Source organism: Lindgomyces ingoldianus (genome assembly GCF_010093535.1).
Source record: "Lindgomyces ingoldianus strain ATCC 200398 unplaced genomic scaffold BDR25scaffold_1, whole genome shotgun sequence".
In the NCBI taxonomy this organism is placed as follows: Eukaryota; Fungi; Ascomycota; class Dothideomycetes; order Pleosporales; family Lindgomycetaceae; genus Lindgomyces; species Lindgomyces ingoldianus.
In genome coordinates this window covers 486,980-508,004 of record NW_022985162.1, presented here as the reverse complement: position 1 = coordinate 508,004, position 21,025 = coordinate 486,980, and the positions used below count along the sequence as shown (strand labels likewise).

The 21,025-nt window shown below is 50.9% G+C and overlaps 8 protein-coding genes across 8 annotated transcripts; 2 read left to right on the top strand and 6 right to left on the bottom strand.

The window, feature by feature from the left end:
• Nucleotides 1-839: 839 nt before the first annotated feature.
• BDR25DRAFT_299444 (uncharacterized protein) lies at nucleotides 840-1,345 on the bottom strand (the record flags this gene model as incomplete). The annotated part of the gene is made up of 1 exon (XM_033689151.1): nucleotides 840-1,345. A coding segment is annotated over exon 1 (295 nt), but the record flags the coding sequence as incomplete, so codon positions are not given.
• Nucleotides 1,346-1,979: 634 nt separating this feature from the next.
• BDR25DRAFT_299443 (DUF1709-domain-containing protein) lies at nucleotides 1,980-7,211 on the bottom strand. Its single transcript, XM_033689150.1, has 6 exons — nucleotides 6,976-7,211; nucleotides 6,778-6,909; nucleotides 4,346-6,727; nucleotides 3,796-4,207; nucleotides 3,015-3,739; nucleotides 1,980-2,956 (listed from the first exon to the last, which is right to left on the bottom strand). The coding sequence occupies exons 1-6, from the start codon at nucleotides 6,991-6,993 to the stop codon at nucleotides 2,297-2,299; spliced, it is 4,329 nt and encodes a 1,442-aa protein (XP_033554373.1). The 5' UTR covers nucleotides 6,994-7,211; the 3' UTR covers nucleotides 1,980-2,296.
• A 224-nt stretch (nucleotides 7,212-7,435) lies between these two features.
• Nucleotides 7,436-9,521, top strand: BDR25DRAFT_299442 (P-loop containing nucleoside triphosphate hydrolase protein; the record flags this gene model as incomplete). Its single annotated transcript, XM_033689149.1, has 1 exon — nucleotides 7,436-9,521. A coding segment is annotated over exon 1 (1,921 nt), but the record flags the coding sequence as incomplete, so codon positions are not given.
• A 208-nt stretch (nucleotides 9,522-9,729) lies between these two features.
• Nucleotides 9,730-10,054, bottom strand: BDR25DRAFT_347883 (uncharacterized protein; the record flags this gene model as incomplete). Its single annotated transcript, XM_033694334.1, has 3 exons — nucleotides 9,730-9,828; nucleotides 9,882-9,970; nucleotides 10,009-10,054. 3 exons carry the CDS (start codon nucleotides 10,052-10,054, stop codon nucleotides 9,730-9,732), a joined length of 234 nt encoding a protein of 77 aa, XP_033554371.1.
• Nucleotides 10,055-11,660: 1,606 nt separating this feature from the next.
• On the bottom strand, nucleotides 11,661-11,969 carry BDR25DRAFT_207324 (uncharacterized protein; the record flags this gene model as incomplete). Its single annotated transcript, XM_033684524.1, has 1 exon — nucleotides 11,661-11,969. One exon carries the CDS (start codon nucleotides 11,967-11,969, stop codon nucleotides 11,661-11,663), a length of 309 nt encoding a protein of 102 aa, XP_033554370.1.
• A 130-nt stretch (nucleotides 11,970-12,099) lies between these two features.
• On the bottom strand, nucleotides 12,100-13,282 carry BDR25DRAFT_320801 (FabD/lysophospholipase-like protein; the record flags this gene model as incomplete). Its single annotated transcript, XM_033691931.1, has 5 exons — nucleotides 12,100-12,345; nucleotides 12,376-12,516; nucleotides 12,576-12,963; nucleotides 13,033-13,171; nucleotides 13,222-13,282. The coding sequence occupies 5 exons, from the start codon at nucleotides 13,280-13,282 to the stop codon at nucleotides 12,100-12,102; spliced, it is 975 nt and encodes a 324-aa protein (XP_033554369.1).
• Nucleotides 13,283-16,358: 3,076 nt separating this feature from the next.
• On the top strand, nucleotides 16,359-17,064 carry BDR25DRAFT_364381 (uncharacterized protein; the record flags this gene model as incomplete). Its single annotated transcript, XM_033696842.1, has 2 exons — nucleotides 16,359-16,882; nucleotides 17,025-17,064. The coding sequence occupies 2 exons, from the start codon at nucleotides 16,359-16,361 to the stop codon at nucleotides 17,062-17,064; spliced, it is 564 nt and encodes a 187-aa protein (XP_033554368.1).
• BDR25DRAFT_299441 (uncharacterized protein) lies at nucleotides 17,028-20,616 on the bottom strand. The gene is made up of 2 exons (XM_033689148.1): nucleotides 20,491-20,616; nucleotides 17,028-20,257 (listed from the first exon to the last, which is right to left on the bottom strand). Exons 1-2 carry the CDS (start codon nucleotides 20,545-20,547, stop codon nucleotides 17,330-17,332), a joined length of 2,985 nt encoding a protein of 994 aa, XP_033554367.1. The 5' UTR covers nucleotides 20,548-20,616; the 3' UTR covers nucleotides 17,028-17,329.
• Between the last annotated feature and the right edge of the window lie 409 nt (nucleotides 20,617-21,025).

The following is a 21,025-nucleotide window of genomic DNA, read 5'->3' as shown; positions in this document are numbered from 1 at the left end:
TGCCGATCGAGGTCTTCCTTCTCCCTCCTTCTCTCTTTCCCTCTCTCCTCTCTTCCGTCCGTCCCCATCCACAGAACCCACATTTTGCCCCCCTTGACCAATGCAGCCAGAATGATCACCACAATCCCGCCGGTCCTTAGGCACATACCGTATTTCCCCGAAATCAGTCCCGTCTTCTCCGCGCCGTCGATATAGCACCCGGTGGCCTTTTCGACACATGCAATTCGTGGTACAGATGCAGCCGTCGAGGAAGTCGTCGCCAGGAACCCATTCTTGGCCGGAGCCTCGTTGCGGCGCCTCGTTGTGGCGGGTTAGGACGGCACTGGGGTTCATGGGGGTTTTGGGGGGAGCGGCAGGTTGAGCGGCCGTTGCACCTTCCGGGACAACGACGCCACCCATGGGAGGGTGACGGCGGGGTTGGAGTTGGGGTTGGTTTGCAAGTCCTGTAGCTGGGATGCCGGGGTTCATTCCCATTGCCGCACCCGGCACCATACCCCCCGCTCCCGCTCCCTGAGTTGGCGCATACATGTCCATGCCTACTCCAGGGGTCCCCATCCCCCCCCCACCACCATTATCAAAATAATCCCTCGTCGCTCCTCCCGCAGCACCACCTCTCAAACCTCCCGGATACCTCCTTCCCATGCCCAATCCTCCAGCCATCTTCGGACTACCTGGCGGAGTCATGAACCCTCCCAAACCTCTTCCCTCCCTTCCTCCCCTCACAGGCACAAACGTCGGAACTCCAGTACCAGCCTGTCTCCTTCTACCACCCGCAGCAGCCTGTTTATATTTCCGTTCTCGATGATCCATTTCACTATCTGAATTGATATACTGGTCACTTAAACTCGATACCGCGTCTGAATATTCGGAGGGATTATAGCGCGCTCTACCTCCTCTTCTACCTCTCTCTCTACCACCACCAGGTCCTCCTGTTCCACCACTATATCTATTCCGGCCTCCTCGATGATTATATTGATACAGATGTTTATGTAATGGCAGGGGTGGAAACGGAGGAATGCGAATATCGGCTGGTGGATGGAAGGAAAAACTGCTCCCGGCCGGAACGAAGATTTTGGAGCGCGGGCCTGTGACTTCGACGAGCGGGGGTGGGGGGTACGAATAGCTTGCTCCCATAGTATGGTGGATGATGGAGGTGGTTTAGATAGGAGATGAGATGGGATACGAGGCTGCTGATGTTAGTCCTGTTAATATGTGTGAGCGTGAGCGGAAGTATTCGATAGGGGCGTAATTCTTAACTTAGGGGGGCGGGACAGAGTGGGAACGTACCTTAGATGTCTTCGAAAGAAACTAGGGGAGGAACAGTTCAGAACGGCGTCACAATCAGTCCCATTACAACCCCATCATGCATGCAAATGCCTTCAGATTTCCACGCAAATGGATATAGAGGGAGAGTATTTAGAAAAAAGCGAGAACCTCAGACAGGATCAAACCCATCCAGTCTAAAGAGAAGCTTCGTCGTTGAAGGGTGCGAACATGACCGCACATCATGTTTGTACTCTCGGAGTAGAAAGTGTTTGCTCGACGTCCTCAAGTCACACAGCAAGGAACCCAATAAATTGCAAGTCCAAAGAATACATGTGAGACATGCGTGCATAGACATATATTCCTAGTTGTTTTTTGGGGTGGGCGAAGGGGAGGAGGCAAACAGGGCCACCGCATCCATACTACATCGTCACAAGTGCGAGAGCAAGCTTACCCATACATACGTAGCTGAATAGTCAAACTTCTAGCCTTAGTAAAATCAGTCACTCCACATGTATCAAACATTGACACACTTTGCCGACGACAATTGCGATCACGACAAGCAAGAGGAAAGAGATTTTTGAAGAAGTATATTCTAGCCCTCTCACTACACCCTCTGCAACGTCATCCAATCATCATTACACAGAGGCGATATTCGTGAGAACGTACCACCGACGCCGTGAAAACCAATAAAGACTCAAGCAATAACAGACAGAGAAAAGAATAATACGCCCACCCCCGCCCAACCACAACCGTCACCCTACACCTCCCACCAGCCGCTGCCCTATTCCGACCCCAGAACCCTAGCCGCAACTACGAACGCGAAGGTAAGAAAGGAGACAGATGTCAAGCGATCTAGTCGAGCTATACAGTTTGCCAAAACGATCGAAAGTGTTCCGAAATGTTATATCAACATTAATCTCCGCAACATTGGCGCTCAGCACCTTTGTCATCAATTTCCCTAAAGGTGAAGTTTGGTATCCAAAGACAGAATGTGGACTCAAAGAAATGAGAAAGTGAGGGTGAGTGTCACTTAGAAGATCATCGATCGAACCTGATCTCTCCTTCCCGATCCCTTTCCAGATTCCCTCTGCCTCGGGACACCGCTTCTATGCCGTGCATCCTTCTCAACTGGTGGAGGAGGAGCATGAGACTGTGTTCTAGCATGGCCATGTTTTACCGGACTTGAGGGCGCCGTCCTCGCTCCGCTCTCATGTGTAGGTTGAGATCTCGGACGCGACTGTTGCTGAGCCGCATTCGCATTCTCCCGGAGTGCTTTAGCTTGAGCTAACTGAGGAGAAAGCTGTGAGCGCATCTTTTCCCGCCGCTCCTTGTCAAGAATCATGTCTGTCCAGCCTTTGCCGCTATTGACATCCTTACCCACACACTCCGACAAGACTTTCATCCATTCGTCCTTCTGGGCCGCATTATCGGCGTAGAAGTCAATAACTTCGCCATTCGCAAAGCGGATGCGGAATCCTTCCTCAACGAACATGTAGCCTTCCTCTTCTTCCGCGAAGGCAGACTTACGACGTCCGCCATTCTTGGTCGAAGAAGGTTGTTGGAGAGCAGACTTGTCGTCGATGAGTTTGGTTGCTTTGGCAAGATTGATGGTTGCACGAGGTTGATGTGTAGCCTCGTGATAGGCCGTCAATTTTGTGCCATTGAGACGGAAGAAGCGGCGGCGCCAGTACTAGTACGGTCATTAGAACATGTCCTTTGAGCGGGCAAATATAGTGTGAGCTACTAACCGGGCAGTCACCACCCTGTTGACTTAAATGACCCTCCCAGTTCTTCTGTTTGATTTCTTCAGCATCCTTCAGTTCTCGCACACAAGCACTCATGCTCTTAGGCATGTCTTCATCCTTGGCACTTTTCGGTTTGGGGACATAGAGAAGCTGCAAGGCGAGCTTTCCAACACGGTACGGAGGTCGTCGCACGACACCACCGCGTTTGCTCTTGACGCTGCTCATACCGGCCTCATCGACAGCCCACTCGTTGAAGCAAGGAATATCGACATTGAGAGGACGACCATATGCTTGATTCTCGTGATTCTTGAGGCAAACGTAGGCACGTGCGAATGAGCCATCTGGCCCGACCAAATCATGCAACAGGTCCCACGCAGTAGGTTGGCGGTTGAGCTTGGCCTGAGCCTCCTGTTGCTGTTTCAGTGCTAGGCGCTCATTCTCTTCTTGCAGTTTCCTCTCTGCCTCCTTTCGCTTCTTCGGAGAGGAGAGCAGATTACGGAAGGCAGAGTGTGACTTCTTGTGATTGATCACTTTAGCCGGCGCGGCAGTGACTTGAGGTTGGGCAGGAGGCTCGAGCTTAGTCTGGAGAGTAAGTTGGAATTCGAGATCGTCGAGCACAACAAGTTCGAATTCTTGTCCAATGGGCGCGTTGTGACCGAGCTCCAACCATGACGTGGTCACGCAATGCAAGCCATTGTCAAGTGTGAGTTGAAACCATGTGCGTTCAGCTGCACGGCATTGTAAGCAAACATGTTCTCTAAACCAGGAATTGGAAACAGCTTACTCTTTGGCAGGGGAAGGTCAAGGTCTTTAACCCCAACAACCTTGACGAATAATCTACCCCTCTCCGCACCATCTTCAAAGTCATCCTCTTGGCCATTCTGCTCGGCAACCGAGTCAAGGCCACCCGTGACGGCAGATTCTTGGCCAGGAAGAGGAGGCGCAACACTATTAGCAGCGGCACGACGCGAACCCGAGGTTGTTCGAATACTCCGTCTCCTCATCTTACCATTCCAAGGTTCGGTTGTCCATGCGGGCTTGCGTTCAGCGCTTGTCTTTCGTGGGCTGCTGTTTGCAGACTTTGAGACCCTCTCGGCTGCAGGCTTCCCTTCAGCAGCATGCTCATTGCTGCTATCACTAAAGTTGCGAGCAGTGGCAACGACGACTTTGGTGTTCTGTCGCATAAGATACCCCTTCTGCTCGCGGATATAGCCGTTAGTTGGACTGTATGTATAGACAAACCCCTCTCCAGACATATACTTGGCCCCATCTGTTGTGGCCGCAGTAGATGTTGGAAAGCTGGCAAAAGAGGGTAAAGGAAAAAGGTCTTGTACCTTCTGGGCCTCGATAATGTTCTCGAATTCCCTGTCTAGCCCGAAGCTGAGATCATTCGCATCGTCACCAATGGGAATATCAAGCATGAGATTCTCCTTGTTTGATCCATCGCTGTTCTCTCCCTGAGAGTCGCCCTCTTCAATGTGACCAAAGTCAAGGCTAAGAGACTGGCGTTTAGGGCTTCGCTCTGGGACTGGGGGAGGACGTTCACCGCTGACCTTGCGCCTGGCTGCTGCCATAGTTTCGATATCTGATGGAGCAAGAGATGGGCGTGTCTTGAGCCTGCCGCCAGCACCTTTGATTGTTGCGACTGGCTCAGGAACGATTGGCGAATCTCGTTCGGGGGGTGAGATTACTACTGGATGACGGATGACTGAGTCAGGAGTGCCCGGCTCTTCAAGCTGTATATCTGACTCCTCAGGTGTGGCAGGACGGTGCAAAAATTGCCGCATCGCTCCAATCTTAGGTGCGGAATCAAACGGACTGGGAGCGGTCTTGCAAGAATCCTTGAATGGATCTAGCCGTAGCTGCAGATCGTCGTCGTTAAAGGAAGAAAACATTTCGTTTCGCTTTGTTTCCTTCTCAGCCGCCAAAGGCGATGGATTCGATGCTGTAGGTGTCGGTGGTCCATCCGAATCAATTGTGCTCTGAGAGGTCGGTTGTTCGTCCGGTTGAGGTGAGTACTGGCTTGTATCATCATCATCCTGGGGTTCATTCTTAATCTCATGACGAATGACAGAGCCATCGCGCTCATATTCGAGCACTGAGGTTTCAGTGTACATATCAGTAGTCTCAGCCATGGAGTAGGCGTCAAGGACGCTATCACCATCGTCGTCAGGGTTTGCCGCAGGCTGTCGAGGATGTTCATCGAAGTTGGAGGAAGCTTCACGGGAGGGAATAGGAACATCCGGATCTAGATCAGCTAAGTCGCCATAGCTGCGCTCTGGACTTGACTCGACATCATAGTTGTAGCTGTCGTATTCGTCGAAGTTGCGGCTCTTAACCTTGCGGAGAATAGATTCGCGAGAGATCCGTTGTACTTTGGGACCATCAACCGTAATCTCGGACTCGGTCGCGTCATCAGCCTCAATCTCTTGGACTTGGATTCCGAGACCCAACTCCTTCTTCGTGGTGTCGTGGCTCTCTTGAGTAGGAGTACTGGTGTTACGCTCGTCGTCAAAATTCATAAGACGCAGCCTATCCTCAAGGGACATGGATCCCTCTCGCATGCTTAGAAGATCGGACTTGGAAAATCCCGCGGCTTGCGGAAGCTGAGGGAGCGATCGACGGTTGCCGCTTGCGCGTTCTGCAGCAGCTGACAGACCGATGCTTGAATCGCGTCGACGATGGTCATTGTACGCTTCCAATCCTGGCAGGGGGGGAAGTGGCCTTGATTCGCCGTCAGAATTGGTCGAACCATGGCGTGAACTGTTCGGCTTCGTGACGCCATTGGGACGAGCACTCGGCATTGGGCTATTGTCGCGACCATCGAATGGATCATCAAAAGTATCCGCAAGCGACGTGTTGGCAGCTTCTGGGCTCATGTGGCGCCAATCTTCAGGAAGCACGACTGGAGTCTTGTCGGTATCTTCGAGAGAGGCATCGAAGCTATCATCCTGATCGAAACTCATATCTTCATCCTCCTCGGACTCATAGCTGCCCTCTCGTGAGCCAGATGCGATAGATGACGGATCGGGCGTCACCATCTCGTACTCGTTGATTGTGGGAGGAGCAGCATCAAAGGTCACGCTCTTAGCATGGCGGCGCAATGGGCGAGGGGTCTCGTGCTTGAGCTGCTCGTCGTCCTCAGACCACATGCTGGAGTCCGGATTGTATTCAATTGAGTTGAACCGGCCATGGCTAACAAGAGAGGACTTGCTTGGGGAGGTACGTCCCTCATTGGGAGACGGCTTCTCCTTCGCTGGAGAAGTATACGCTGACAAGGTTTGGAGCTTGCCAGGAGATGTCTTAGATGGGCTAAGAGTGGGAATTTTGCTCAGACTCTCGCCGCGCCGATGGCTCCGAAACTTCTCGTCTTGTTTACGGAGGCCGGTGAGGCCGGTTCCGCCGTAAGCATTGCCCTGCACTTGCGTGCTCAAGGGGCGACCGGCAGCAAGTGGTCGCTCGAACGGCTGGCAGGAAGCGGGGTCGTACTCGTTCTTCTGCTCGCGGGCAAACATGCTGCTGTTCTTGACTCGGGAAGCCTTCTTGAGGTTCTCAATGGAGGAGCGCTTTGGCGACAGCGAGGGTTCGCGCTCGTAGTCGTTTTCGGATCCAAATCGGGCTTTCGGCGAGATGGTCTGCTCCTTCCAGAACAGGCGCGGGCTATTGGTGAAGGGTGAGGCATCGAATGGAGAGGACTCCTTGGTAAACATGATTTTCTGGGCCACGTTAGGGGCGGCGAGGGAGAAGGAATGGAGCTCGATAATACCTTCGTTGTTTGGTTGAAGCTCGGGGAGTTCCTTCTATGTTCGGTGGACCCAATCTCAGAGAGCGGGCGGGAGAAAGAGCCACCTTTGGCTGGTGATGCCGTTGGCGTTTTGTTTATGCGCAGCGGCGATACCTGAGCATCAAACATTAGCAATTGGGCTAGATCTTAGTTGATCTCGTATTGCGTGAATAGACGTACCGCTTCGTTGCGAGGCATGCTCGTCGACGTGAGCTGGCGGGAGGGATTGTCGATGCAAGTTGCCTTATCTGCACTGGCGTGGAATGATTGCGAATGATGGGGCCGCAAAGCTCCCTCGAGGAGGCTTTGCGCAGATGGGATATATGTGCGCTGAATAAATGCTCAGGAAGAAGAAGCGAATGTCGAAGGGAAGCGCAGGCGCTCTTGACTTGTTGAAGAGGTGAGGGAGAAGATGGTGGAGTGGGAGTGGTATGCGACTTGATTTGGTGGCCGAGTCAAAACACCCGATACGAGCTCGTCTGGCTGTCTCCAGAGCAACCACAGCGGCCAAGATAGCGGCCCGCCACAGCCACACCGCTGATTGGCGTAGCGGTCGATCTGTGGCGCATAAAAAAGTTCGCCAAAACTTCGAGTCGTCATCCATCGCGATCGTTATCCTTCGCAGCCGTACAACAGCCGTGAGCCTTTCACTCATTGCAAATGCAGTGGTTAGTGTATTTCTAGCTTTCTTTCTTCGCATCTTCCATCATGCTTCGTCAGCCCTTTCGTTCCTGCCCTCTCTGTGAAGTCCGCGCCCTTGCACGAAACACGCAACGACTGCAACCCACATATCACCAAACCCGCCTGTACGTCCAATTACAGCAAGATCGAGCTGCTCGGTATGCTGCATCTGCCCCGAGATCCCGGCCGCGAGGAGATAGGCTCAGACCCTCTCGAATGGTGCTATCTGACACCGTCACTCGACCTCCACCACATTCTTCAGACGGAAAGCCGGCTAGGAGGAAGCCAGAGCCGTTCTCCTACCTCAATCGGACGAAAGTGCCACCAATTCTTGAACTTCAGAGAGAGCAGGCGAGGATTAGAAACACTGGTGATAGGTTTCCTAATGCAAGGAACGCGGATCCGTCGAGGAAGAGGAGGTCCCGTCCAGAGCCATACCATGCGTTAAAGATGCAACGATCCCTCTCTGAAGTGACTTGGGGATCAAGAGTGCACATCAAGAGAACGATCGAGCAGGTAGAATCATTCGAGGGCCTTCCACTGAGCGATGCCGTAAAAGACGCGATCAAAGACGCGCTGCCAGGTCTGGAATACCGTACACCTACCCCAGCTCAACGTGTTGCTATACCCGCACTCCTTGGGGTGGAAAGCAGAAAGCGAACGAGAAATCCACTGCAAAAGACCGGACTAGAATCGTTCCTCTTGGCAGCTGAGACTGGCTCTGGCAAGACCCTCGCATATCTTCTCCCAACAATAGACGCTATCAAACGCGAGGAAGTTGCCGATGCCGAGGAGGAGGCGGTCGAAGAATCCAAAAAAGCTGCTGCGAAAGCGGCCGAGAAATGGAACGATCTGTTCGACGTAGAGGAACCTGAACTTACCAAAGCCGTCGACTCAGCCCGTCCTCGCGCCATCATCTTGGTACCAACCGCCGAACTCGTTTCCCAAGTCGGCCAGGTTGCGAAGTCCCTCTCTCATGTTGTCAAGTTCAGAGCTGGGCCTGTATCCGCTGCTATGACTCCGACTGTGATCCGGAACCGACTTTTCAACGAACGCGGAGTCGATGTTGTTATTAGTACTCCTCCCTTACTGGCAAGCATCGCTGAAAGCAATCCCAACATTCTCAGCCGTGTCACGCATCTTATCGTCGATGAAGCCGACTCCTTATTTGACCGATCCTTTAAACCTAGCACCACCGAAATCCTTGAGAAGTGCAACCCATCACTTAAGCAGCTGGTCCTTTGCTCCGCCACGATTCCTCGCTATCTTGACAAGTATCTCGCCGAACGCTACCCTAAAATGAACCGTCTTGTCACCCCGAACCTTCACGCCATTCCTCGACGTGTCCAACTTGGGGTTGTGGATGTGAACAAAGATCCCTATCGCGGCAACAAGAGGCTTGCGTGCGCCGACACCATATGGCAGATTGGTAGAGCGAATGGCGACTATGATCCTGCCGAGGGTAAGGAGTTAGTCCAAACGAAGCGTATCCTTGTTTTCGTAAACGAGCGAGAGGAAACAGAAGAGGTGGCCCAATATCTCGTTAAAAAGGGTATCGACGCCCTCGCTTTCCACAGAGATACGGATCCTAACCGCCAGGCTAAGACTCTAGCAAGCTTCACGGGGACAGAAAAGCTTAAGAAAGAGGGACGGGGAGAGGAGAAGGGGAAGGAAGTGTCGAAGTCTGAAGCTACGCCTAGTAAACGACATCTTCCCAATACGAAAGTCATCGTCACCACAGATCTTGGCTCAAGAGGCATCGACACCGTCTCTGTTAGACATGTTATACTGTACGATGTACCGCACACTACTATTGATTTCATCCATCGACTTGGCAGGACAGGAAGAATGGGACGACGAGGACGAGGCATTGTGCTCGTAGGGCCAGGTGATAGAGCGGATGTAGTAAGAGAAGTTCGAGATGCTATGTTCCGCGGCGAGGCTTTGATATAAGCCCCCGCCTTCACTATTTGTATATCATGATATTTGGTAAGTGTAAGATATCCCCAAGGACATAAACATAGACTTCCTTGCATCACATGGTGTTGGTGTCCAGATCAAAACTGCAACTACAATGTACAGCACTTGTTCCTCTCTTATCTCCTCGCTCTTCATCTACCTGCAATTATGTCCTTTTTTATATCTTCTAGAACCGGAATCTTGATATTTCCGGTTATAACCCTGTGTAATAGACATCCAGCCTTTGGACGCCTATAGAGCTGACACTCTGGAGGATTGTCTATGGCCGAGGTGTTACTGAGACGGGGAACAATAAACGATTCGCTCTCCTTTTAATGCTTCCCATCGATACTTGATGGGAAATATAGTTGGAGATTCGAGCGGAGAGTACATCTCAGGTAGTGTTCATGTTTTTAGCTTCTTACAGTGATGTTTATCTAAATTACCGACAGTGACGGCACCACCAGGCCGGTAAGAAACGCAAGCAGGAATGAAAATGGTGCCAAGATTTGCGTTATTTTTGGAAATGGAGTAACTGAATTCTAAAGTTGGCACTATTTAATCTAATCGTACTGATATGCAGACAAAGGGTCGTTCCCTCTTTCTCAAAACAGTACATGTGCAGTTGCCTAACAGCGTGGGCGGAACTTACTTTGGCTAGATGCATCGCGTTGTGCTAATCAATATGCCTCTCGTACGGTATGGTCGGCACCTTACCGGCCTCCCTCGATAGATATCCACCTGCCTATACCACTCATGAAAGACCCAGCTGCTAATTGCGTCAATGAATATAATTTCAACCACATTGCCATCGCATTCCATGCATCACTTCCACAAGCCATGGATATCATTCCGCAAGCTATGGAGCACTTCAAACCCCTGATTTCCGTTTTCGGAAAGGAGAGTCTATGTTTCTCCCTCGTTACTCAATTGAAGCGATTATCTTCGGGCGAATTCCGAACCAATTACAACCTGAACGTCTGCGGCTGTCCGCTATTAGGAAAGGTTCCATGCTGTCTATTCGACCGGCTTGGACTGGCTTAGACAGGCCCTATCTGAGTCTGCGTACTGATCAATCCTCGCTGTTCCGAGAGGTCCATTGCTAAGCAGGTATGCTCGACGTAAAACAGCTCTGTTCACTGTGCTTGTCATAGTGTTAAGGAGAGCTCTCACGGAGGCGTGGGAGTTAGTTAAGCGAGGTATGTAAAGGGCTAATAGAGCTGAGGGAGCGTATAATGATCTGACCCTCCTCATTTAATACAATGGAGTATCTGGCACTTACCACAACCGCCATGACTCCTCATGAATACTACGCGCTCTAGGGCCCGTTCATCGTCTAGATATTGGTCTAGATTAAGTGCAACAGTACCCCTCTCAACCACATAAAGTTCGACTACCTAATCAAGTTAGGCGCCTCAAGGGAAGCCTGAAGGCTCTCCTTGTGCAATAACCCTCCCCCCACTGTGTAGCGGAAAACTCTGTGTCTAGTATATGTTGAAGGTACTTTGACTTCTAAGCAACTTGTTGCATGGCTACGCGCTATAATTTATATCAAGATATTAGCAGCATTACCTGCAGTAGTGATTTAAACCATAACGCAGTTTTCACTTAAAACTAGACTAGGTTCGTTGACCCATTGATTAATAGACGCTAGACGTGCTCTAACTCCGCACCAATTCTTCTATTATAACACCGCTCTCTTGTATCATTGCTAGCTTAAAATAAAAGTAGTTAAGCATTCAATAATTAGAGTTAGGATTTTTAAGCTCTTATCTACTATGGATGTGGTGCAAACACAAGCCTCTCTATGTATCATGGCTGCCCCTAGAGGCTCTGCATCAATACAACACTCTTCCGCTACATCACACCTAGGCTTACATATTCCCGTCCCCTGCTAGCATTGGCGATGTCGACTGCTAGACTTCCTAAAGCACCTCCAGATATCGCTCCTAAGCGTATAGCATACCGAAAATGATCTTTTAAGTACCAACTTCTTTGTTCTCTAAGTTTCACTGATTTATAGTTTTAAACGATAATACTGTGTATGGATGCTGAGAACCTAGGACGTGTTCAAGGAGCTGGCAGCATTGTTCCATGAGTGAAATAGCCTTGTGGTTACGGCCTTGAGCTTTGAACGTAAATGCAAGATTGCTCATACTGGTCAGTGTGTCTGGATGCTCGATCCCAAGCACCCTCAAACTCGTGTCCTTCACTTGCACTTCTAGCTATTCAGCTTCCTTCCATCGCCCTTGATTCCTGTATGTTGATGCCAAGTTCGCCATGGTGGTCAGAGTGTCTGGATGCTCGACTCCAAGCACCCTCAAATTCGTGTCCTTCACTTTCACAAACAGCTCTTCAGCCTCCTTCCATCGCCCTTGATCCCTATACGTTGATGCCAGGTTAGCCGTGTTGGCCAGCGTATCTGGATGCTCGGCCCCAAGCACCCTCAAACTCGTGTCCTTCACTTTCACAAACACCTCTTCAGCCTCCTTCCATCGCCCTTGATTCCTGTACGTCGATGCCAGGTTGGCCATGCTAGTTAGCGTGGAGTAAATATTGGACTAGGACTCGGTTTCGGCCGCATCTGAACCGGCTGAGACATGCTTAGTACTTGTGGGACACCACCTGTAAAAAATCTTAGAAGTTTAGTGAACACATTTAAGACTACACTAACTGACAAACACTCCCTAGCGTTACCCTAACCTCTCTTGGGTTGCACAGCATATCCACAACCTCATCTATAGCCTTGGATACCGACACCTCTGCCATGTAAGCTTTGGTATGCTCTGTCAGCTCTCCCATTTTATCCCACTCTTCCAGTGAGATACCCTCAGCGCCATGAGCGACGTTAAAGCGGAAGTAGAACTTTTCAAGGTCTTTGAACCTTGCGCTCAACCCGTTCGCTGTTTCCTCTCAGTCAGTAGCGATGTCCTTGAGCACGCTGATTAGTTTTGTAGGCAGAACTTTCTGGAAGGCATCTGGCTTGGCTAAGCCGATTGTCCCTGGATGGCCGGTTCCGATGCTAATCAAACAGCGTACTAACCTGTCATTGCCAAAAATGTTTCGCGCCTCTTCTAACACCTGGATTTCCGGATTATTACATCTAAGCCCGCCATCAATAAACTCTTCTTTAGTCTGACCTTCCCGCCAATGGCAATATGCTTGAAAAATGTAGGGGCCGCAGTGGTGGCACGAGCTGCTTCCCAGATCCTACAGTTTGCACTTGCAAGTGCTCTGACTGGATAGGTCCTAAAAAGTCGAGGATATGCCATGCTATTGGCAGGTACTGCACAAACAAAGGCCTTTCCCCTCCTCAAGTCGTTTGATGGATCCAGCATAAGCTCTCCTAGTCCCTTCTTTGAAACCACCTCTTGCACCTTGTTCTGAAGCGTAGTGGCTTTAAAAGCACCATCCTGGCCTAACCGCTCTTTGTTGTCCTTTGAAAATATGGCACGTGCGAGGGAGTTGTAGGTTCGAAGCGCTTCGTCCGTTGTCATCCGTAATCGGCCGAGCATAAGCGCGATGAGGCTAATGGGACATGTGTCAGTATAGAGTGTGCTGAACTTAAATCCATAACAGAAAGGCAGAAAGGCTTACCCTCCCGTACTCGTTCCCCCGATGAGGTCGAAGTAGTCACACGGTAGTGGCATTTCAGCAAGGTTTGAATCACATTGAACGCGACGCATGATCTCGTCAAGAATTAGCAACTCCGACACCCCGCGAATGCCTCCACCGTCTAGATGGCATCAGTCAAGCCTCATATTCAGAGCAAATCCTCTCACTGACCCAGCGCTAGCAAATTGACCGGTTCGTCACCGGCAGGTGAAGTATGGGGTGCCAAGGCCATATCATCTCTAGCCGGTAACAGTAAATTCACAGTAATATTTCAAGGCATGCGGAAGGCTGTTAGAATGTGGGAGGAATGGTCGCGGTAGATTTAAGTACAGTATTCGCAACGGCGATCAGCCAACCCAGTGGGCTAAGCCAGTGGCCTAGCTGCCATCGAATCACAGCGGGTGGAGCTGGGCAGAGTCCCACATAGGTTTGGCTCACCAGCATGCGGCGTTCTCCGCGTTGGCACCATTCACACACATTTCTATGGGCTGAGTTTGATAGCCGTTGAGCTTGAGGGGGTGCGACTGCGTAGGCAGACGTGTTGTGTTGCGCCGGCAGGGCTTCCCCGGCCGTGCGGCTCGGGCTGGGTCATGTCGGACTGTCCATACGTCTGTCTACTTTGACATTTCTTGAGCTTGTACAAACGGAGATATCAATGTGGTAGAAAATTACCTAAACTAAGCATTTGACACCACTGATCGACGGTAAGAAGGCGCATAGATTACGAATGGAAGCGAAGGCACTGGTCCGCTAGCACACAGCTGGAGCAGCCTTGCGCAAAGTCAGAAATCACGTCGAACAAGCTTATAATTATCAGGATGCTATCTGCTTTGGAAACGGATCCACTATAACTTATTCCGGGACACATTGTTTTCTACTTCACTGGGGGAAAGGTGGATGCTGTTGACATAACAGTTTCTCTTGTCATGGTTTCCTCAGCTTTCTTTCGACAATTTCATTCTATTTCCATATCAATATGCTGCTGACAGGCGCACCATTCGTAGCGCCTCAAAGATCCTTGGATCTGCATTTCCCCTATGTTCGGAGGTTTCTAGGCTACTTAGTGCTTTCCCTTGGCCTTCTTATATATACAAGACGCACGTTCCGCTGGATCTTTAATTAATCGCTTCGCCAATATCAGCCTTCCAAATGCGGTCGGAAAAACTTAAAGTGGTATCCGCTTCGTAGCACCAGGCTCGAGATGAGGAAAGACCGGAAGATCTTCCCAAAGCCATACAGGTCTTCAAGCGCCTAGCATCCTTTCCTATGAAGCAGTGTTCCTCTGCTGCAACCCTCTTCCAAGTTGCCTTCAATTATGCTGTCCACTCTGACAGGGCCTCCTATGGTCGCAGTTGTAAGTAGTGTTAGTATCTTGGCAAAATTGATGAGCCCAACGTGTTACTTTAGTCTCTTTTCCTCATGGTGGCGAATTGGATTAGCTAATTAAACTTCATTTTCGTCCCTTGGGTACAGTCCTTCCTAACACTACTTATCCCTGCGACTATAGCAGCCTGAGGTGATGGGCGTACTAACCCAAATAGGAAGTCAGATGTTGTGACGGTAAGTAGTGGAACAATCGTATCAAAGCTAGACGCCAACTTAGATAATAAATGGGCCTCAGAGATGTGAATTGGGGCATCGAGGCCCTCGTCTGAGGTAGGGTACCCGTGTGGTATCTACGAGTAGCAGTGGAGGTGGCGCAAGTGCACCGTAGCGCCCAATGAGAAGGCTTGGATCATCGATCAACTCAGCTCCCCACATATCATCGGGTCCATCAGCTCCCCATATACGGATCCGTAGTCCAATCAATTCCCCTTGCCTCTCTAAATTCCCTCATCAACATCACTCCAAACCCAATGAACAGAGTCGTTTCAAATCAAGCCAACCAGACCAAACGATAGGCTTGCAGGGCTGACTATGATTGAGTTATATGTAGGCTTTGGTTCGACACACCAAAGTCGGTCTAACCCCGCCGAATGGACAGCATGCCTTCAATAACCACGCATGGGTCCATGCAGTTGGCATGACGTATCTCACGTTGGTACCTCTCACGTAACAAAAGTCAAATTCACCATTTGCGATACTCAAATGTACACTGCCAGCGAACCACTGCCTCTTCATCAATTCTGGCCTCTATTCGGATTATTTTCCTACTTTAAGTCAACCGCAACATATACGCTAGCTCCTGTGTTCCTACATGAATTTCGTATGAGTTAGAGGAAATAAGATTCTTTCGATATCCCCCACCCTTACACTTCTACTCTAGAATCTAAGTGAGGATCTTCCTCTAGGGAATCGGCTTCAGAGCTGCTTGCAGAGGACGGTCCACTTTCCCAACACCTTAAAAATCTTCCGTAATAGCCACTCGGTCAAAGTACACTAGGTAAGTGCCTGCGTCAACCCCATATGCAATCTCCAGAAGTTCGCCACATAGCGCAACGCGTGGGATACGGAAGGAAGCAAAGATCTCCCATTCCTCCAGGATTAATCTCAGTTGCTTCTCTTCTCCCATAGACTTATGGCCTTCCTTCGCGATTCTATCCCATGTACACTTCAAGGACCAAGCGCATATCCATGCATTAAGGATAATAGCAGGATCAGCATCCTTCTGATACAGTTGATCCCCTGTGTCTTCAATATCTGGGAGGCATATACACGGGTCCTTAGCAAGTTGACGTTCCCATTTCCTTTGGGTGTCCGGGATTTCGTGATCGTGACCAAAAAAACACGTACCCTGAATTGAAGAAGAACACTAAGACAGGAGACGGATAGAGATAAGAGCTGGTTGGTTGCCCACCAGAACAAGGCTCTTTGGCGGGTTTGAGGAAGGTTCCCCAACGATGGGTTCTTAGCTAGGTTAGCCTCAATCTACAGAAGATGAATAGCAGGAAGGAGCAACCTTGAGTTACTGTAGGTTTAAGCTGACTGTACTATGATTTACTTGGAAAACGTCCACCTAGTTACTGTTAGGATAACTATCCTATGTGAGACAACATATACCGAGCTCCCATTCGTCAATCTGAGTGAGCTGCCATGAGATAATTAGTAAACATGTGCTGTTTCTACGGCTTGAGATGATTCGAGAACGAGCTTTGGCATGGGTACACTTTCCTTATATTCTCCATCCTTCAGGGAAGTGCTTGTAATGCTACAGAACCAACAGGCAAGTATCTAGTATATGCGAAAACAATAGACCATGGAATACATGACCCTACTACTCAACCAGAACAGTTATATCCACTCAAGCAACCGTGTTCAACTCTCCTTTGATATATCCCACTCGGATTTTCGATCAAGATATCCACACCATGAAGGACATATTCGCAACCCTCCTCTACATCTCAGCTACACTCGCTACCTCAATTCCCCACGATACTCCGAATCCCCCAGACTCCAACCTAACCCTCATCCTAAGCGGCTCAGGAGACAACCAATACTGGCTTCTCAACGAATCGAACCTCCCTCCCTCAATCCCCCTTCTCAATACTTCCACCAAAATTTCCAGAAAAAGCCCCCAACCCAACGCCAACACCGAGAGTGTTGAATGCCATGGCTGGCACCAAGCCTCGGAAGGCGAATGTCGCAAATTCATGCTTGCTATCCGCAACAATCGAGCCTCTATTCCTGACTCTCCACGAGATATCAGATACCGTGGTTGTTATGTTAGTTGGTCCAAACCGGCAACGGGTTCCCTCTCCTTCTTCTACGACGCCTTTGTCGAGATTTACAATGCCTGTGAGAGGAATGGATGGATATCGGGGTTGAAGAGAAAGGTCAATATTGGTGGGACGTTGCTTACGCAATGTCTTTCGGGAAGGCCGTGGGGGTGCAGGTAAGAGTGTAGGTAGCGGGAGGGAGGGGTTTTGAAGGGGATGGTAGGAAGGGTTGGTAGCATGATGGGCTGGTAAGGTATTGCAAAACAGCGTTGGGTAGACCAGGTAGGGAAATTTTCCCATAAAAACACATGCCTGCAGGCTCTGGAAAGTATCTCGCTTCTTCAGCGGCCTTCAATAGGGGACGCTCTTCAGACCTCACTCCACCTCTCCCTCTCCTTTCTCAGGTAAGTGTTAGCTAAACAAAATACAAATTAAATGCAAAAACAGTTTCATAAAGAGTACTTATTCCATAGCCATTTCATCGTCACATTTGCCTTTTGACATGCCGATTCGCATCATGCAATCTCCAAAGTCGTATCTCATGATTTCGTAAAGCAAATGGATCCTCCCAAATTAATTCCAATCCCAACTCCCTAAAAATCTTTTCCACGATCAACACCATCCTACCCGCCAACAACAGCCCCATAATTCCCAGGAAATAATCCCTTACACCCAGCATACACACCCCAAAACCAGTCGCCATTGATATCCTCAACCTCTCTAATCTCCGCATTCTTCGGAAACCCCAGCTCATCCTCGACGCCCTCGCCCGGGAAATAACTCCACAGAGCCTGAACCCTCAGTCCCATGCCACCATCAGGAGGATAGCGAGGTGCTGTTACAGCGGAGGAGGGGTTGATGTTAGGATTTGGGGACTGCACGGGAGATTTCGAGTACCTATGAACTGAACCATCTGTATCTCTCCAACTCCAGTTCTGCAATGGCAACTGTGAGGACGAGAGCGCGGGCACCAGACTACTCGAACTACCTTCCCTTCCGCCCGCACCCATTGGTGATCTTGGCTCAACGACCTCTTCATCCCTTAGCGTAAACCCGCCGACAAGATCCCTCACTACGACCCTCCGTTGGCCGCCGTCCCGGTCTTCGAAACCAACAACGATCATGCGATGGCTACGCAGACAACGACGCCACCCGTTTATCCCATCGTCTTTGCTGATGCGGCCGGAGGAGACGAGTTTGTGATAGCAGCTCATGCATATGTCGTAGTCGCCTTTGTTACATTTGGGGCAGTGGTAGCGGGTGTGTGAAGGAGGGATTGGGTATGTGCAGATATTGCAGATCGTAGTAAAGGTCAGGGGTCTGAAGATCATGTTCGCGATTGTAATCAACCCAGGTCCACGAATCAAACTTGCGGTTTTGGGGGTTAATGGAGGAGTTGTTGGAACAGAATCGAGGCTTGGAGGTGCCAGGCCAGGGGACATTGGTCCGGCGCGATGGCTCGTTTCCGGACGCGGGCTTGAAGGCGTGCAGGAAGTTGGTTCGGTAGTATTGGATATGGATTCTCGTGCTTTGTGAGCGATAGGGAGTAAAGGGTGAGTGCAGTGTCGACCTTGGTTAACGCAATCATTGCAGAAGCCCCAATCGCCCTCGTTGCAGAAATCGCATTTCCAGTAACATGCATTTGTAAACGCTTTACACATATCGCAAAACACTCCTGATTCAAGGCGGCGCGCGGGGTCGTCGTCTATCATCATTACTCCAGGCGTGAGAGCGGATTCCAGAAGTGGGCTATAGGATCTACGATACCGATGGCCAATAAGGATATGAGGATGTTCATAGTTGACGGGATAGCCACTAGGTGGCGCAAGTTTTTCATACTTAGGCCATGCTGCTCGTCCGAAGCCGTACCAGTGTTTGCAGCCTTTGCCTGCACGATAGCAGTTTAAGCAAAGATTGAACTCTCCTCTGTCACAGCGCGAGCAGTTGTAGTGTAGCTCATACTCGATATGTGCTTTCCCACATCGATTGCAGGAGATCTGAGGCTCGGCATAGAGGGTTGGCGTAACTACTGAGACGGTTGAAGAAGCCCTCGAATGGTGCTCGAGTGCAGAGGGGTCTGTCGTGGAACGAGGGAATGGCGGGGGAGAGGACACTGGCGGAGCGCCATTGTTGATAGGTCGAGGTTGTCTTGCATGGGTAGGATCAGTGGTTCGACGCGATGTCAGAGGATGCGCAGAAGTTGGAGGAGAGGAGATTGGAGGGGAGGATACGGGCGACGTTAAAATAGCCGCACTGGCAGAAGGGCTCTCTGAAGTAGGAACGTTGAAAGCTGGCCTTCTTGGAGAGTTGGGGTTAGACGATGAGTGGGGCTGGAGGCTGTTCCGGAACTGCTGGCGCTCCTCAAGCGTACTGCGTCGTTGGTTGTCTGAACGTCGGCGTCCATTTGAATTCACGTTCTCTGATGTTGTCGGCCTCTCTCCAAGCTCGCTCGCAGAATGAGCAGCCTGCCTAGTTGAAGTGACGGTCAACGATGTCGGGCGTTCTGCCCGTCGGGCAGATCTCGAGCTTCCCTGACTCGATGATCTCCTGCGATGAGTTCTATTATACTGATTCGCCGCTTCAATGAGCCCAGGCCGAGACACAGGAGGTCTCGATGAAGGCAGATTCTGGGGGGTGGAAGTACCACTCTCTGAGCGACCATGTGGTCTCCTTCGCGGCTGCTCCTCTTCTCGTACTGAAGGGCTGCGGACCTCCTGGGGTATCACGGGAGTTGATGTAGATGATTCAATTCGACTTTCTCTTACTAGTCTCTCCCTCCGGTCTCTTCTTTCACGTTGTCTGGACGCCTGCCGCCTCCGATACGCCTGGGCTATTCTTTCGCTAATCTCATCCTCCTGAGCCACGTCTATATTGTTCAGATCGATGCCGTCCAGCAAACCCTCTTCCATGATCTGGCGCATAATCTCCTCCTCCATTTCTTGAGAGTCGAGTTCAGATGCACTGAGCAGAGACCGCAGACTTGATTGATGTTCGATATGTCGTGGAGGGACAACCTGGGTCCTCGAAGCCGACGGCACTTCGGGGGGATTGCGACTCCTGGATCGCCCGCCCTCCCTGTCTCTGTGTCTAGATTCCTGGCCCCGCTCCTGGCTCCGCTCCTGGCTCCGCTGCCTCCTCCGTTCCCTCGGTGGCTCAAGCGTGTTCGTCGATGCAGGTATCCCCACCTCCCTTAGACTCATCTGCTGAACCTCTTCCATCAGCCTCCGATCCTCCTCGGCACCGGGATCTTCCCTCCTCCTCAGCTTCGGCAACACATTATCCCCTGGTTTATACTTCTCCCTAGCTTCTTTCTTCTCCGCGTCCGATTTCCCCTTCTCCGGGTTCGTCTTCACGAACATGTCGAGGAGCGTGGTGACGGTGGCATTGGGCTGCGTGGTCCGCACCGATGCGCGACATGACGGGCAGGTGTACGGGTGTATGGACGTGGCAGTGGAGGCCTGGAACTGGAACCACTCCTTCAAGCAGGCGCCGCAGAAGGTATGGAGGCAGTCAAGGAGGGTAAGCGGTTGGTAGAGCAGATCTGTACATATCTCGGGTTGGGGTTAGCAAGAGTATCGTAGCTGGCGGGTAGGGGCTGCGAGCAAGACGGCTGGAGTCCAACACCACACGACCATCAACTATCTCTCTCTTAGAGATGTCTTCGGGTAGAGTGCGGAGTATATTTCTTCTGCGGCCGAGATATGAAATTTAGCAGCCCCCGGCACCCCTCCATTCCCCTCTACCGCACCCCCCGAAGCTGGAACTGCAACTGGAACACACTCACCGAGCAAGTCAACTCCCGCTCCAAATCCACCATACCGTGTCTCTCGCCCTCGGCCATTGCGATGCGACGCGTGCTCAGTGCCTCGCTGGCAGCACCGTGAGAATCTTGTCGGCAGAGGTGTTGTTCACGTCAGGTTGAATGCACAGTGCGCCCTCAGCTCCAAGTCAATGTGAGCTGCGATCCGCCTTACCCTACCGGACTTGTGCTTGGCGATTGGTGGAGGCGTCAACTTGCCATCGGAGGCCACACAACGCCAACTCACATCACATACAAATCGCCGCCACTCACGTCGCCATACAGAGCTATGGAACCATGCAGAAGCGTTTCAGCCGTGGTTGCGGAGCGCAAGGACCCGGTCGGTACATAAAGGTACCCGGGCGTTTGTGTTGCCATTTGACGGTCATGAGCTATGCTGAAGCCCGTTTGAGCTTCCTCGTATCATGTCTCCTTGCTTCTTCTGCTGCAGGACGTGTTTGTGCTATTTTCTCCCGTCACAGCCGAGCATTGACATATTTGTGCGATGCCTGGACCAGCC